This window comes from Carassius carassius, chromosome 37, assembly GCF_963082965.1.
Source record: "Carassius carassius chromosome 37, fCarCar2.1, whole genome shotgun sequence".
In the NCBI taxonomy this organism is placed as follows: domain Eukaryota; kingdom Metazoa; phylum Chordata; class Actinopteri; order Cypriniformes; family Cyprinidae; genus Carassius; species Carassius carassius.
The window spans coordinates 10,584,001-10,597,499 of NC_081791.1; the positions used below are offsets into that span (position 1 = coordinate 10,584,001).

Below are 13,499 nucleotides of genomic sequence, written 5' to 3' on the forward strand. Positions count from 1 at the left end.
GAACAGATCTGAGGAAATTCTCAATTCAAGAGTTTCTAGAATTCTAATACTGTATATAAATTTCATGATCAGCGGCCGAGATAACGTGTAACAGGGGATATATGAACTGTGACTTACCAGGCACAATAAATGCTGATTCCTCTGATATTGCAGTTCCGAGCTTGTTTGAGGCATAACATCTGTATTTTCCCTGGTATTTCACTCTCTCTTTAGTGTTGGGTATCACAAAGGTCCCACTACTTTCTTCTTTAATGAGCCGAGGGTCTTTATGCGGGTCAAAATCCATCCCATCTTTTGTCCAGCGGTACCTGTTCAATTAAAAACACACAACAGGCACTTCTTGGGCATGCAAAGAAATATATATATATATATATATATATATATATATATATATATATATATATATATATATATATATTTTTTTTTTTTTTTTTTTTTTTTTTTTTTTTTTAATTTTAATCATGGATGTTCAAGGTTCTTCATGAAACCATCGATGCCCATTAAAAAAATATATATTTTTAACTATTTTCAAGAGTGTATAGTTGGTCTATATTTTATTTGTCTTTTACTCTTCTTCTAATTATTATGAATTTAAGTTAACTGTGTTTCAGTAAGTTTAATCTTTCTCCTCTCATTAAATGCATAAATTATATAAAAAAAAAAAACTGTGTTTTTTGTGCATCTATAATTAAAGACATACTGACACTTAACAAATTAAAAAAAGAAGAAAAAAAATATGAAATTAAAAGTTGGAATCTAAAACCGAAACATAATTTAATATGTTTTATTTATACATAAATAAACATTATCTACAATGTCTGTTTTACTCTTTGGGGGATGCAAAATGAATATTTAGAGTGACAGGAAAAAAGCTTATTTTCATTTTGAATGTTCACATGTTGCACAAAAAATTGGCTAAGCTTCTTTCAGCCAATTAAAGGCAATTTCATTTGGATATTTCTTCTGTTTTTCTGACATCCTTAAGTGCCGGACATCTCACTCACGTAGGTCTTGGGTTGCCTTTGGCTTCACACTTGAACAGGAAGTTCTCATCAAATGGCAAGGCAATGAAAGAGCCTGAGGTCTGAGCGGTGATGGTCGGCAGCTGCTCCACTACAGGAAACATATCACAGGATAAAAGAGCTGTTGAGATGCTCATCTGTGCTAAAAAGGATGCTTGTTTCTGGAAGAGTTTACTGGATAATAACATTTAATACTGTTGAATAATGATCATAGCCTCAAGTTGAAGTTGCATTGGTAAGAACAAACACCTGAGAGCAATTTAACTGTCCTGGCACTTACCATGAGGAGGGAAATAAAGACCAAAGGCAGTGGAGAAGAAGGCCGACAGGAGCCCGACAATAAGGCTCCTGAGCCCCCTCATCCCAGCCAGCAGATAAGGACAAAGGTGAAGGAAATGCAGAAAACACCCTCACAGAGTTGTTATTTTATCAAGAGCTCTTCACTGACTCCTCCAAGGAAAAGATCTAAAGAGACACAAAAAAAAGAGTAAAAGAGTAAGAACAGAGAACAAATTTTAATAAATCCTTTTACAGCAAAACTTGATAGGGCATTTGAAATGCTGTTTTCTTTGAACCGGCAGTCTTTGGTGTTTTACAACATTTTGGATTTATAGCAGGTGAGATGCTTTTAAAACATTTTTACCTCAAGTAAAAGCAAGATTATATTGATGCAAATCATCAAAGCAGTCTGCCATAGGAACTGGGTCAATGATGTGACCAGGGCTCCGGATCGGTTCAAGGAACGAAAACGAAAACCGGAAACGAACGAAATTTTGACAGGAACAGAACCAGAAACAGAAATGAAATCAAATTTTATAGTTCCGAACAGAATCGAAAATTTGAAATGGCCGATAACCGGTTAATAACGTTATTTTATCGTTCCATTTAATATTTGAAATTTGCTGTCAACCAATCACGAATTCCAGTAGCATATGCAAATGTGACGCTGAAGCCAGCGAGTGAAATGTCCATTCAGCTGTGAACTCATCATAGGCAAGTCTCAAAGAACCGCCTTCAGGGCTGGATTAAGACCAAATTAGGCCTGATGACGCAGCGCAAAAAGGGCCTTTTTTTCTCGCCGTTGGTGCTTGTGCATTCAACACTCAAGCGCCAGCATGCTTAGCCTTCCCTGCCCAACTGAGGACTGCAGCTCTCCTTTGATTATTCCCAACTTTGAGAAGCTCCGCTCGCCGGGGGCATTGGACATCATCATGCACAGATAGATGCGCTAACCAATTTCAACATTTGGAAACATCTGAGAAAGATTCAGTGATGACAAAAGCTCGCACAAGCTCTGCTGATTCGTTCACAGTCACCGGTTTCCGAGTGCGCATGAATGCAGCAAACTGTATCAGCTAATTTTGACCGATTAATAATCAGTTAAACGGTTAAAAAAATCATTTATTTATTGTGACTAAGCGTTAGATCTCTGTTTTTTCCTTTTCTTTTTGAGTAAAGAAAACGGTATACTTTATTATTATTATTATTATAATTATTAGGCAAATAATATTGTTTTTTTTTTAAATAACGTTATTAACCAGTATTTCTTCCACCTGAACCGGTTTTGGAACGGTAACAATATCAGAGGAACGCAGAACAGAAACGTTAAAATATCGATTCTGCTCAGAGTGAACCGATTTAATTTTTTCTTTTCATTTTCAAGCCCTGGATGTGACACTATTTTCCCTATAGATATTAAATACATTAAACTTGCATTTCATTCATACAGTGAATTGAGCACACCTTTTCTATGATAAATGTTTTACATTTCTGCATCAAGATTAGATTTAAATGCATTTGTCTGCATAATTATGCAGAATCAAGACACGTGATGCACAAAAGATGCACAAACCTACAGACAAATACAAGCAGAAAATTATATCAAAAGGACCCATTCAGACCCTCATTACTCATCAGTGTCAATAAGTTCCTAAAATATCAGAAAATTTGACCTTTTAGGACAGTATGAGGTTAGTTCAGATTATAAAGTGTCATGTGGCCCCGACAGTCACTTGCTCCATTTCTAAATGAATCAGTCCATTGAATGAATCGGCTAAATGAATGACTCAGTGACTCACTCAAGACAGTTAATTGCTGCTAGCTACTGTCCGTTTTCTTTTCAAATTTAAAGCACAATTTCATTTTTGAGCATTTCACATATACATACTGAAAAGGAAAACATTATTTTCATAGCATGTTATGCAATTAATTGCAGTGTTAATGCATTCATGCAATCTGTGCAAAAGTACTCAAAAAACTATTCATGTGCAACCTCTATGCCACTTTGGCAGTGAAAAAATTTATTAAGCTGATGCTACTTTCTTTTGATTGGTAACAGCTCTATGATGCTTTATTACTGAAATATTACTGAAATGCCCCTGAAAATACATTCAAGGCTGCAAATATCAGGCTTTAAAGTTATTTTACTGGTGTTAACCAGCAATTACACAGAATTTAAAGAATATGAAAAGCTTTGGGTGTGAGCTGTCCATAACATGCCTAAACCAGCCAAGGTACGAGCTCAAAAACAAACTCAACAAAATACTGCCTAATTTTCATCATTAACACACTCCCAGAAAAAAGCGAGATATAATTTATTTATGGTCACATGTAATCAAGGTGTATGGAAAATATGGTAGAAAGTCTGCAGTATGTGAGAAAGTCAGAAAGTATGTGCAGCTTCAAAAAAATAAAAAATAAAAACCTTCGGAACAATACTTAGCATGTGCAAAGTCAAGACACAAAGGTCGAAAGGCTAAAATGAAAGCCATCAGCTGGGAAAAGAATTTGACATTGTTTATTTTGCAGACTTGTGAGCGTTGTTTGCCTTCACGCCTCTGTGAAGGCTGATGAACTGTGAGTGCGCTCGTGCTGCAGGCTCATTCCACACATAATCGTTTACACTCACAAGCTGCAAAAAGTCAAGCCACCTCCACAAATTACCAACATCAACCTCAGATTAACTTTCAACATCCCTGAGTGGCCAGAGGTGAGAGATTGCCTCACATAATTTGGAGGCTGGGTGTATAAATCGTCTCCTGTCTCACGGAGAGCAATCGAAACACCTGGATGGACTTGAGGAATCAGCACACTAACCACACTGACAACAGTGATGCCCTGATATCGAGCTGAATGAGAATAATAGTTAAAGATAGTCATGTATCTGGTGCATGTTTACATTGAAAAACAAGTAAACAAAAAATGCAGAGAGACTAGGTCCTGTGTGAATGGCCCTCATAAGAGCAGTTGAATATTTATAAAATGCTTTAATAGATTACTATAGATAACTTAACTTTCATAAATGAAATTATTTGGGATCTAAAGTCATTGCTGGAGGGGTGGAATGCTGTCTGAAAGGACCCATTATAGTCAAAATGCCTCTAAAATTATTTCAGAGTATTTTATAAATTGAAGATAATAAAATTTGGATGTAGAGGATGAAGATGCAGAACATGGAGACTCACTTGCAAAATTATTAAGATAGCTCCAAGACGTGTATTGTACGTAATTTTCCTAAGGTTATGAAATGACAAACAGGATTATATTAGTGCACTTTTCCTCATATAGTTATTTTGAATAAGTACACTACCATGCAAAAGTCTGGCGTTGGAAAGAGTCCCTTATGCTAATCAAGGCTACATTGATTTGATCGAAAATACAGTAAAACAGCAATACTGCGGATGTTTATTTTTAATTTTTTTATAATTTAGAATATATTTTAAATGTAATTTACACCATGATGGCGAAGTTGAATTTTCTGCATCATTGCTCCAGTCTTCAGTGTCACATGGTGTTTCAGAAATCAGTCTAATATGACGCAGCTCAAGAAACATTTCTTTATATTATCAAGGTCGAAAACAGTTGCGCTGCTTAATATTTTGGTGGAAACCATGATATTTTTGGATGAACAAAATGTTCAAATGAACAGTATTGAACGGTAGTGTATATACTTCAGTGTTGCTGAAAATATAGGCCTATGCAATTGCTATAATTAAAAGTATTTGCATCTGCAGGTTCCTTATATTTACATAATTGAATCAAAACAAACTTATTTTACAGTTTCTTTTTGTACACAAAATGTGATAAATAAATATAAATAAATATATATAAATATATATAATATATATAAATATATCAATATATGATGTTATAATATATAATATACTCTATTTAAAGAGCCTCAAATGAATCTGTATCGTAAAGATTGCAGATCCTCACAAGTGTCTGATGCTTCTCATAACAACAGAGAGTAAACTTCTGACAGCATTCACAGACACAAAACCACGGAGATCTTTAATTCTGGCAAACAAATGTCACATTTATCAACTGCAACAGCATAACTGAACCAAATACATCCACTTCAAATCATACTGTAATTATTTACAGATCGATTTTTTATATGAACAAATTAAAAACAACATGCAAAGCAAGTTAATCAAACAATGAGCCTGAGGAAGACAAACTCACTGAAGCACATGACTGCATATTCCATCCAAAGATACCACAGACTAACATCAGTTGAGGCTTACAAGTACAACTTTCTCATTTGCTTCACTGTCACCACACACTTTAACCATTATACAAACAGCCAACTAAACAGAACAAAATAACTCTGTTTACTTACAAGTACATACTGACACACATGCAGTCAAGACAGTACTTCCCAGAGGTGATAGTATTCAGACTGAGCATCCAAACTCTCAGCATGCTCTTCAAATTCCTACACACACACGCAGAGAGAGAGAGAGAGAGTCCAAAAACATGCCCCGGTACTCCAGCAAAGCACTAAAGGGGATCCAGTGAGAAGACATATGTCGGCAAAGCCTCTCACCAGGATAGGAGGCTCCCTAAACCTTTGAAAAGATTCAAATAAAGCCTGATCCGCCAAGCTATTCACAAACCATTAAAGAATAGTCCTGAAAGTGCTGGAATTCCTGCCTATACAACTCAACACATCAGAACAACCTTGACATGAAAACACAGCAGTCTGGAGAGACTTTGCCACTGAGCTATTTGACTGAAAAACAAACCTTGAAATAATTGTATCCTCCTATAATCACTGGTAAACAGAAAAGTGTGGTTTGATGAGCAGTCAAGTAGGATACTGCTTTGATTACAACACACAATTGCTTGTTGACAAAACACTTGTGTTGAAATCACAATCATACAAGGCAAGTTTTATGTTTATGCTCAATTTGATAATTGATGATTGGGGTATATTAAAGGGGTCATATGATGCTTTTTTATAGATCATCATTTTGTGTATTTTTGTAACAGAATATATTGGCATGCTTTAATGTAAAAAACAACATTATTTTTAAATATTGTACATTATTGTTGGTCCTCTATGCCCCGTGTCTCTCAAACGCGTAGTTTTCTACAAAGCCCCTCCTTCCGACAAGCGCAGTCTGCTCTGATTGGCCAACTGACCCAGTGCATTGTGATTGGCCGAACACTGCAAGCACTTGTCAGAAATGTAACGCCCCTTTCAATAATCTCGAGCTTCATCTTTTAAAATAAATGTAAATACAGTTAATAATGTCCTCAGTTTTACCATCAGTTCAAGCCTAAAAGAGGAACAGAGTGGCGTGACAGACACAGAGATGAAGCTCGTATGTGTTTGAAGTACACAAGACACGGATGGTTAAGACAGCTGACTCCACTGTTTGACCATCTCTCTCTGTCAAACACACATACACCCACACAACACACAAAACTCTGCATTTGAACATTCAATAATACTTAAACTAATAACAAAACATACTTACAGTAGCTAATTCAGAAGTGCCAGATTGTCGTAGTAAAATCAGAATCACCTCCTCTCCCAGGTTCACGAAACAGTCATCCATAAAATGCATTGCTGTTCTGTTGTAAACGGATTTCTAAATGCATCTACTTTCTGAAGGCCAAATAAAGTGCTTCTGCTTTCACCTAGATACACACAGCATCGCCCTGACATGACTGTTTCAACACTAACTGTGTTACTGAAACCACACCTTTCTTTGCGAGAACATTTGGCCGGCTTTACACACATATTTCCACATAGTGATGTAGACATGTGGGGGCGTGGCAGAGTCTTAACTTTGATGAAGAATATCTCTTGGGTTTTGAGACTTTAGTCTTTGCAACTTTACAGATCTTCTTTATGCACCAAGAGCTTGTAACACTCCAAAGAGAAAGGAAAAATTGAAATCACTTACTGTATGACCCCTTTAATTATTTTTTTTTTGTGCTTTGTGTCATTTAGTGGTCTGCTCGACCTGCCTATTGTACTTAATGCTTTCCACCACCATATGGCATGTAGAAAGTACAAACAAAGCTTTAATAACAGAGTGAAGGACACATTGACTTTACATTATGTCTCTGTACAGCTGAACATACATAAAGCAACAACACATGATTCCAGACTGAGACATATACACACAAAGCAAGCAAAATATAGACAGTGGACACAAAGTACTATACTTCTTGCACACAATGTGTACACTGCAATGTAAATATTATAAAGAAATGCACTTTACAACTAGCAATGCTGACATAGCTATTTGAGTAACAAGGAGGGGAAACGATTGTCTGGTATTGACAACTTTTATACAACAGTTCTATAAACAAAATGTTTATATAGAGTAGCCTAACATATGTTTTAGATACAAAATTGCCAGCTACTTTGTCTTTGTATCACCGGTGAACCTTGTTCAAAATGTTGCAATGTTGCTTTGCGTAGTGGTGCTTACTTTCTAAATGATTCAGTGTTCTTTAACAAATCAGTCGAGTAAATGATTCATATGATTCAGTCATTGAATTTAATACTTTTTAAAATACTTATATTTAACAAAGACACATTAATTTGATTGTATTTAAATTTATTTATATAATATTTTATATACATATCTATATCTATATCTATCTATATATATATATATATAGAGAGAGAGAGAGAGAGAGAGAGAGAGAGAGAGAGATATCTGTATATCCAATCAATGCTGTAAAAAAATAATCAAAGAATCCTGAAAATCCATCAATCAGTTTCCACAATAAATAAAAAAATCTCACTGACTCCAAAGTTTTAAAGAGTGATGATAGACAGACAGACAGACAGACAGACAGACAGACAGATAGACAGATAGACAGATAGATAGATAGATAGATAGATAGATAGATAGATAGATAGATAGATAGATAGATAGATAGATAGATAGATAGCAGTGCTAATGGGGAATTAAACTGCAGTACTCAAAGTTTAACCTCATTTTGATTTATTGATATTGCCTCCTACATAACTTTATTTAATAATGAACAGATGCTCAAGATCATCAAATAATGAGCCATATGTACCTAAATTAAGCCATGTCTCTCATTAAGTGGCCAGAAAGCCTATAATTTACCAAGACACTGCCCCTGAATTCCAAAGATTTGTCAACTTCAACATGTCCATAGCATGACAAAACACAGCCTGCTGTGACAGCTGCCTTTTGACCTTTGTCTGGAGCAAACACTCATTAATTCATCATGATTCACGTTACCACAAACACAACTTTGTATCATTACACCGGAGGTTTACGACATCATTCAAAAACTTAGACAACACTAACAATCCTTTAAAAATGCACCAGAGGAAGTAAAGACAATGCAAGCGGCCTAGAAAGACAACTAATAAGCCCTGACACAGTAACATTCATTCATGCTAGATGCCACAACGTAAAAGCACCTGTATGTCGGCCCACAGATGACCTGTACATGGTTCTTACAACCGCAGGGTTAGAGTTACATTAGGACACCTGCCACACATGAAACCGATTTTGTGAGATTAGTCATGTTGTGGTTTTTTGTGTTGGCTGATTTCGCATGTGAAAACTTCGAGGCTTTTTAACAAGTCACAACTCATACTCACATTCCCACTCTCTCTCTTTTCCATTTCCTTTCTTTCTGTTTCTCACTAATATGCAGTACATCAATAAGTTACAATTAAACATTTTTTTTTGTTTTAAAGTTTGCTCACCAAGATTGCATTTATTTGATCAAAAACACACTAAAAACAGTAAGAATGTGAAATATTGTTACAATTTAAAATAGCTGGGGTGCGTTCTCCGAAACTACCTTAACGCTATGTCGTTCTTAAGTTGTACCTTAAGAAGTACCTTATCGTTAATACGTGGTTTCCGAAACCTTCTTAGTTAAGTATACCTTCTGTAAGTCATGCGTTCGTAAGGTTGGTCTGGAGCGCTCTTAGCTATACCTTATCGCTGCTGACGGTTCATACCGCTAGTGGCCACCACTACACAAAAAGATTTTTTACATCGCAGTTTAATTACACATAGAAAATTGTATATGAACATTTAATATAAAATCTGATTTAGTAATAAAATTACATTTTTACTTTACTTTAAAATTATACACATAAAATACTTAAGTTGTTATAGCCTACACCCAGTGTATGGAAGTGTTTTCATTAATAAAGTTTCCATACACTAATGGTTGTTAGCTTTTTTAATTACTATCCTAAGGCACATCAGCTGGCGAACCATTTGACATAAAAGGCTTAGGAGTCTATATAAAGAAAGATTAGTTTACACAAACTTTATAGCTATGGCAGCGAGACAGCGAGTACTTGTTTTAAATCAAAGACGGCGGCGTCCGCGGAGCCAGTTAGTGTATGTCAACTACTTTATAAGAGAGAACATTTTAGTCCACTGACTACCATGTCAGAAGAGACCATTGTAAAACATTTTGCCTGCCACGGGAGCAAATTCTGCAGCTCTTGCATCTTGTTGGCCCAGATTTGTCAAGACAAACTCGACGGAGCTACCCCCTCAGCCCCGAAATTCAGCTGCTGGCGGCTCTTCGTTGTTATGCCGTGGTGGAGTTTTCTGGAGGTTGTTGGGGATGGATATGGGCTGAGTAAGACCTCAGTGTGGCTGGGCGATCTCTTTTTGCGGACTTTTTTCCCTGACATAGTGAATGTCGGTATGTCTCTCATGTTTGCGCTTTTATTGAGGAAATCATCCAATTACACAAATGAGCGATTTACGCCAATAATGTGATACGGCTGGTGGATAATCAGCATACGTTGTGGAGAACATTAACACACTTATGGCCGTGAGGGTTTGGGATTGTACACTTGCTAAATTATAAACACATACTCGTATTTATTTCTGCATGTACTTATTTCAATAAGCCCCAATAAATGCAGTTTGTACTATTTCTAAAACGCTTCTTTATAAAGAACATTGTTTTCTCAATACTTTACCTTTACCGCTGTGAAGGAAAGAGCGCACAATCGATCATCGAGGCGTTGATATCAACTTATTCAGCACCTCCACCATGGACAGCAACTGCTAAGGTCGAACTTAAGAAGGTTTACCTTAAGCAACATCCTAAGGTATAGTTCGGAGAACACACGTAGCAAAGGTATACCTGTAGTTAAGGTGTACCTTTTGAGTATTCGTAGCGCGCTAAGAGACAACGTTATCGGAGAACGCACCCCTGTTCTCTAATTGAATATATTTAAGAAATGTAATTTATTTGTGTGATCAAAGCTGAATTTTCAGCATCATTACTCCAGTCTTCAGTGACACATGATCCTTCAGAAATCATAATATCTAATATACTGATTTACTGCTCAAGAAACATGAATAAAAAGTTCAAAAGAACAGATTTTATCTTTTGTAACATTATAAATGTCTTTACAATATTTGTAACTTTATAAATTGTCATTTTGATTAATTTAATGCATCCTTGCTTAATAAAATTATTCATTTATTCATTTAAAACGTACTAACCACAAACTTTTGAACAGAGCACTGTTTATGAATGTCATTACAATGCAGTGTATACATTTATATATGAAGGGTTTGGTTCAATAATGCGATAAACGCCATTTGGAAAAAAATATATATTGAACGCCATTTGGAAAAAAATATATATTGAGTTTCCGCCAAAATCAGTATTGTATTTTGCCATTATTGAAAAGTTAATTTTTAAGTTATTAGGTCATGTTTTCTCCCTTTTTCCAAACCGCACCATTCCACGCACTCTAGACAGTAATGGCAGCGCTTTGAATACACTCCGCATCTTAGTTTTCCTCATCAACTTTGTACTTTGTGATGAACAAACAAGGGCTGCATGATAAATTGAATGTGATTGTCATCCACATCTCGTCAGTAAAACCGGTGTCCTAACATTTTATCCTACCTGTCGGATTTTCCTACCCGGGTTTACTGCGCATGCGCACATCAATATCGCGTTCTTTTTCTCATGCTAAACAATGATATTTAATGTGTAGGGTAGGTTTAGGGTTGAGGTAGGTGTAAACTTTAATAAAAACGCAATCTAATTGGTAGAAAAGAATATTTATTGTATTTAATACACAGAGCCATAGTTCACTGACAAGCTACGCTATATCGCGTTCATTAGATGATTAAGTCAACTAAATGAATGTAACATGACAAAGATGAATGCACTTTTGGAAGTTGAATGTAAGGGAAATGTCATTTTGGAATTCCTGTGTCTAACGTAATGTTGTTCATGTTCTTGTTCATTAATTAATAATCATAATTAATTTATAGAATTAACAAGATGACCCACTAACACCGCTGAATCCAACTCTCGCTGGTGGAACTTTGTATTGTGCAACGTTGTCCAGTGAAGGCGTGTTCAGGGCGGGTTTTACAGGAGTACCGCGAGGATACTGGCATGAAGCGGCATGATTTCGGCCTCTGTGCTCGAGGTCCGAGGCTATTAGCTCCGTCCTGCTCGCTGTTAGCCCCAGCTTGCACTGGCCAGTGGAAAAGCGTCTAATGTGTGAAGATGGCAGAAGACTGTACATTCGCGAGATGGACGTATGCGTCATTTCACAATTGCATATGGGATTAGAGTTTTCATATAGTCCTGTTGTGTCTAATATGAATAGACGCAAGCAATTCACAGCTATTGCCAGATAATCACTTTACCTCTACCATACTTTTAACAGACTTGGATAGTTTGTGATTCTGGCTGTCATCCTTTCTTGCATTATCTTGAGTCTTCACTTTGACAATTGTAAGCTATATTGTTAGTAGCCTGGATAGCCCACAGTCATTATGCTAAAACATATCGCCATATATATGTTTTGATGGAAAAGTATGCTTTTATTTAAATATATATATATATATATATATATATATATATGTCTATCAGTCACAATCATGCAGCTCATAATTTAACAGCATTTCTTCTGAGACAGAACAGTGTTGAAATGCACACATGTATGTGCATGAAACATGTGATTTGCATGTTGAAACATGCTTATGATTTTCATGTCAGCTTCCAAGCATTTTTTGTTTGTTTATAGTTTTTTCATTCTTTCCCCATTAGAATAATTGGCATGTGCTTGTTTGCTACCAAAATTCCAAAGTTACACTGTCATACCATCATTTTTATAGCATGCTCATCATGAAGCTTGAAATTACACCAAAAGAGACAATTTCTGTATAGTAAGCAGTATAATACAGAAAAATAACAGTCCCACAAAATGCATAAGATGCAAAACAGACAAATCCAATTACCTTTGGATATCCTCCTTCTCTCACTATCGTCCCTCTGACCTGCACCAATACAGCCAGACCAAACAAGCTCGCTGGAGCACAAACACTCATGTGCATTATAACAAACCTCTGACAGCTCACGGAAAGCTAGAACCAGTAATACCAGAAGAAGGGAGGTGACTCCAGGGCTAAACAAACACAGAGACATGGCAAGTCAAAGGGAAGCGTGTGGCTACCTATCCTGTTTCTAGAAAACCCATTTCAAAAGAATACCATTGAATCATGATAAGCTATAGTGGATTACATAATAGGGAAGCATCTGGAATACAAGTCCATTTAATTCAGTCTGACAAGACCAATGTGATCTTATACAAAGACATTAATGTCTTTCTTCATCTTATAATGAAGTTAATGTTTTAAATGTCGGGATAGGAAACCAAACATCCCAGTTACATGAGGTGTGTCCCATTATCCAGTCAATTCACTAAATCCATTCATTATTAAACATTTTCCAGATGTTGACTCACTAACCTACTCTTTGTCCTTGTAAAAACAATAATATTGCAGAGAACACAGCAAAGTAATAAATAAAAATAAAGTGAAAGTTACATAAAATTGCAGAAATATTTTACAAAAATGTTCAAATTAAACTTTAGTTAAAAAAATATTACAAGTAATTAAATAATAACATAAAAATATTTAAATCAAGTTTATTTGTATTATTACATTGGGAAATAGTTGTTAGAAGTTAAAATAACTGTGCAATTTGTGCCTAACATAAACATCAGTAAAGATGGACATAAGGACCACAGCAGAATGCGTCTTAAGCATATGAATGAAAAAAACAAATGCAAATGCAAACATGGTTGAGTGCCATTTATTGATTTATTTATGAACAAAACAATGCCAGATAACAAAAGACATGAACCATGACCTTATAGTAAATGCAGGTTCA

General features: G+C 35.7%; 1 protein-coding gene across 4 annotated transcripts in view; it reads right to left on the reverse strand.

Annotated features, from left to right (window-relative positions):
- Positions 1-12,692, reverse strand: part of chl1a (cell adhesion molecule L1-like a) — a 45,616-nt gene extending 32,924 nt beyond the window's left edge. For all 4 annotated transcript variants that reach the window (XM_059527426.1, XM_059527425.1, XM_059527424.1 and 1 more), the window contains exons 1-4: positions 12,566-12,692; positions 1,303-1,487; positions 1,005-1,113; positions 118-308 (exon numbers count right to left, since the gene is read on the reverse strand). In XM_059527426.1, coding sequence (XP_059383409.1) covers positions 118-308; positions 1,005-1,113; positions 1,303-1,384 — 382 coding nt within the window. In that variant the 5' untranslated portion in view covers positions 1,385-1,487; positions 12,566-12,692. The remainder of the gene's footprint in view (positions 1-117; positions 309-1,004; positions 1,114-1,302; positions 1,488-12,565) is intronic.
- Between the last annotated feature and the right edge of the window lie 807 nt (positions 12,693-13,499).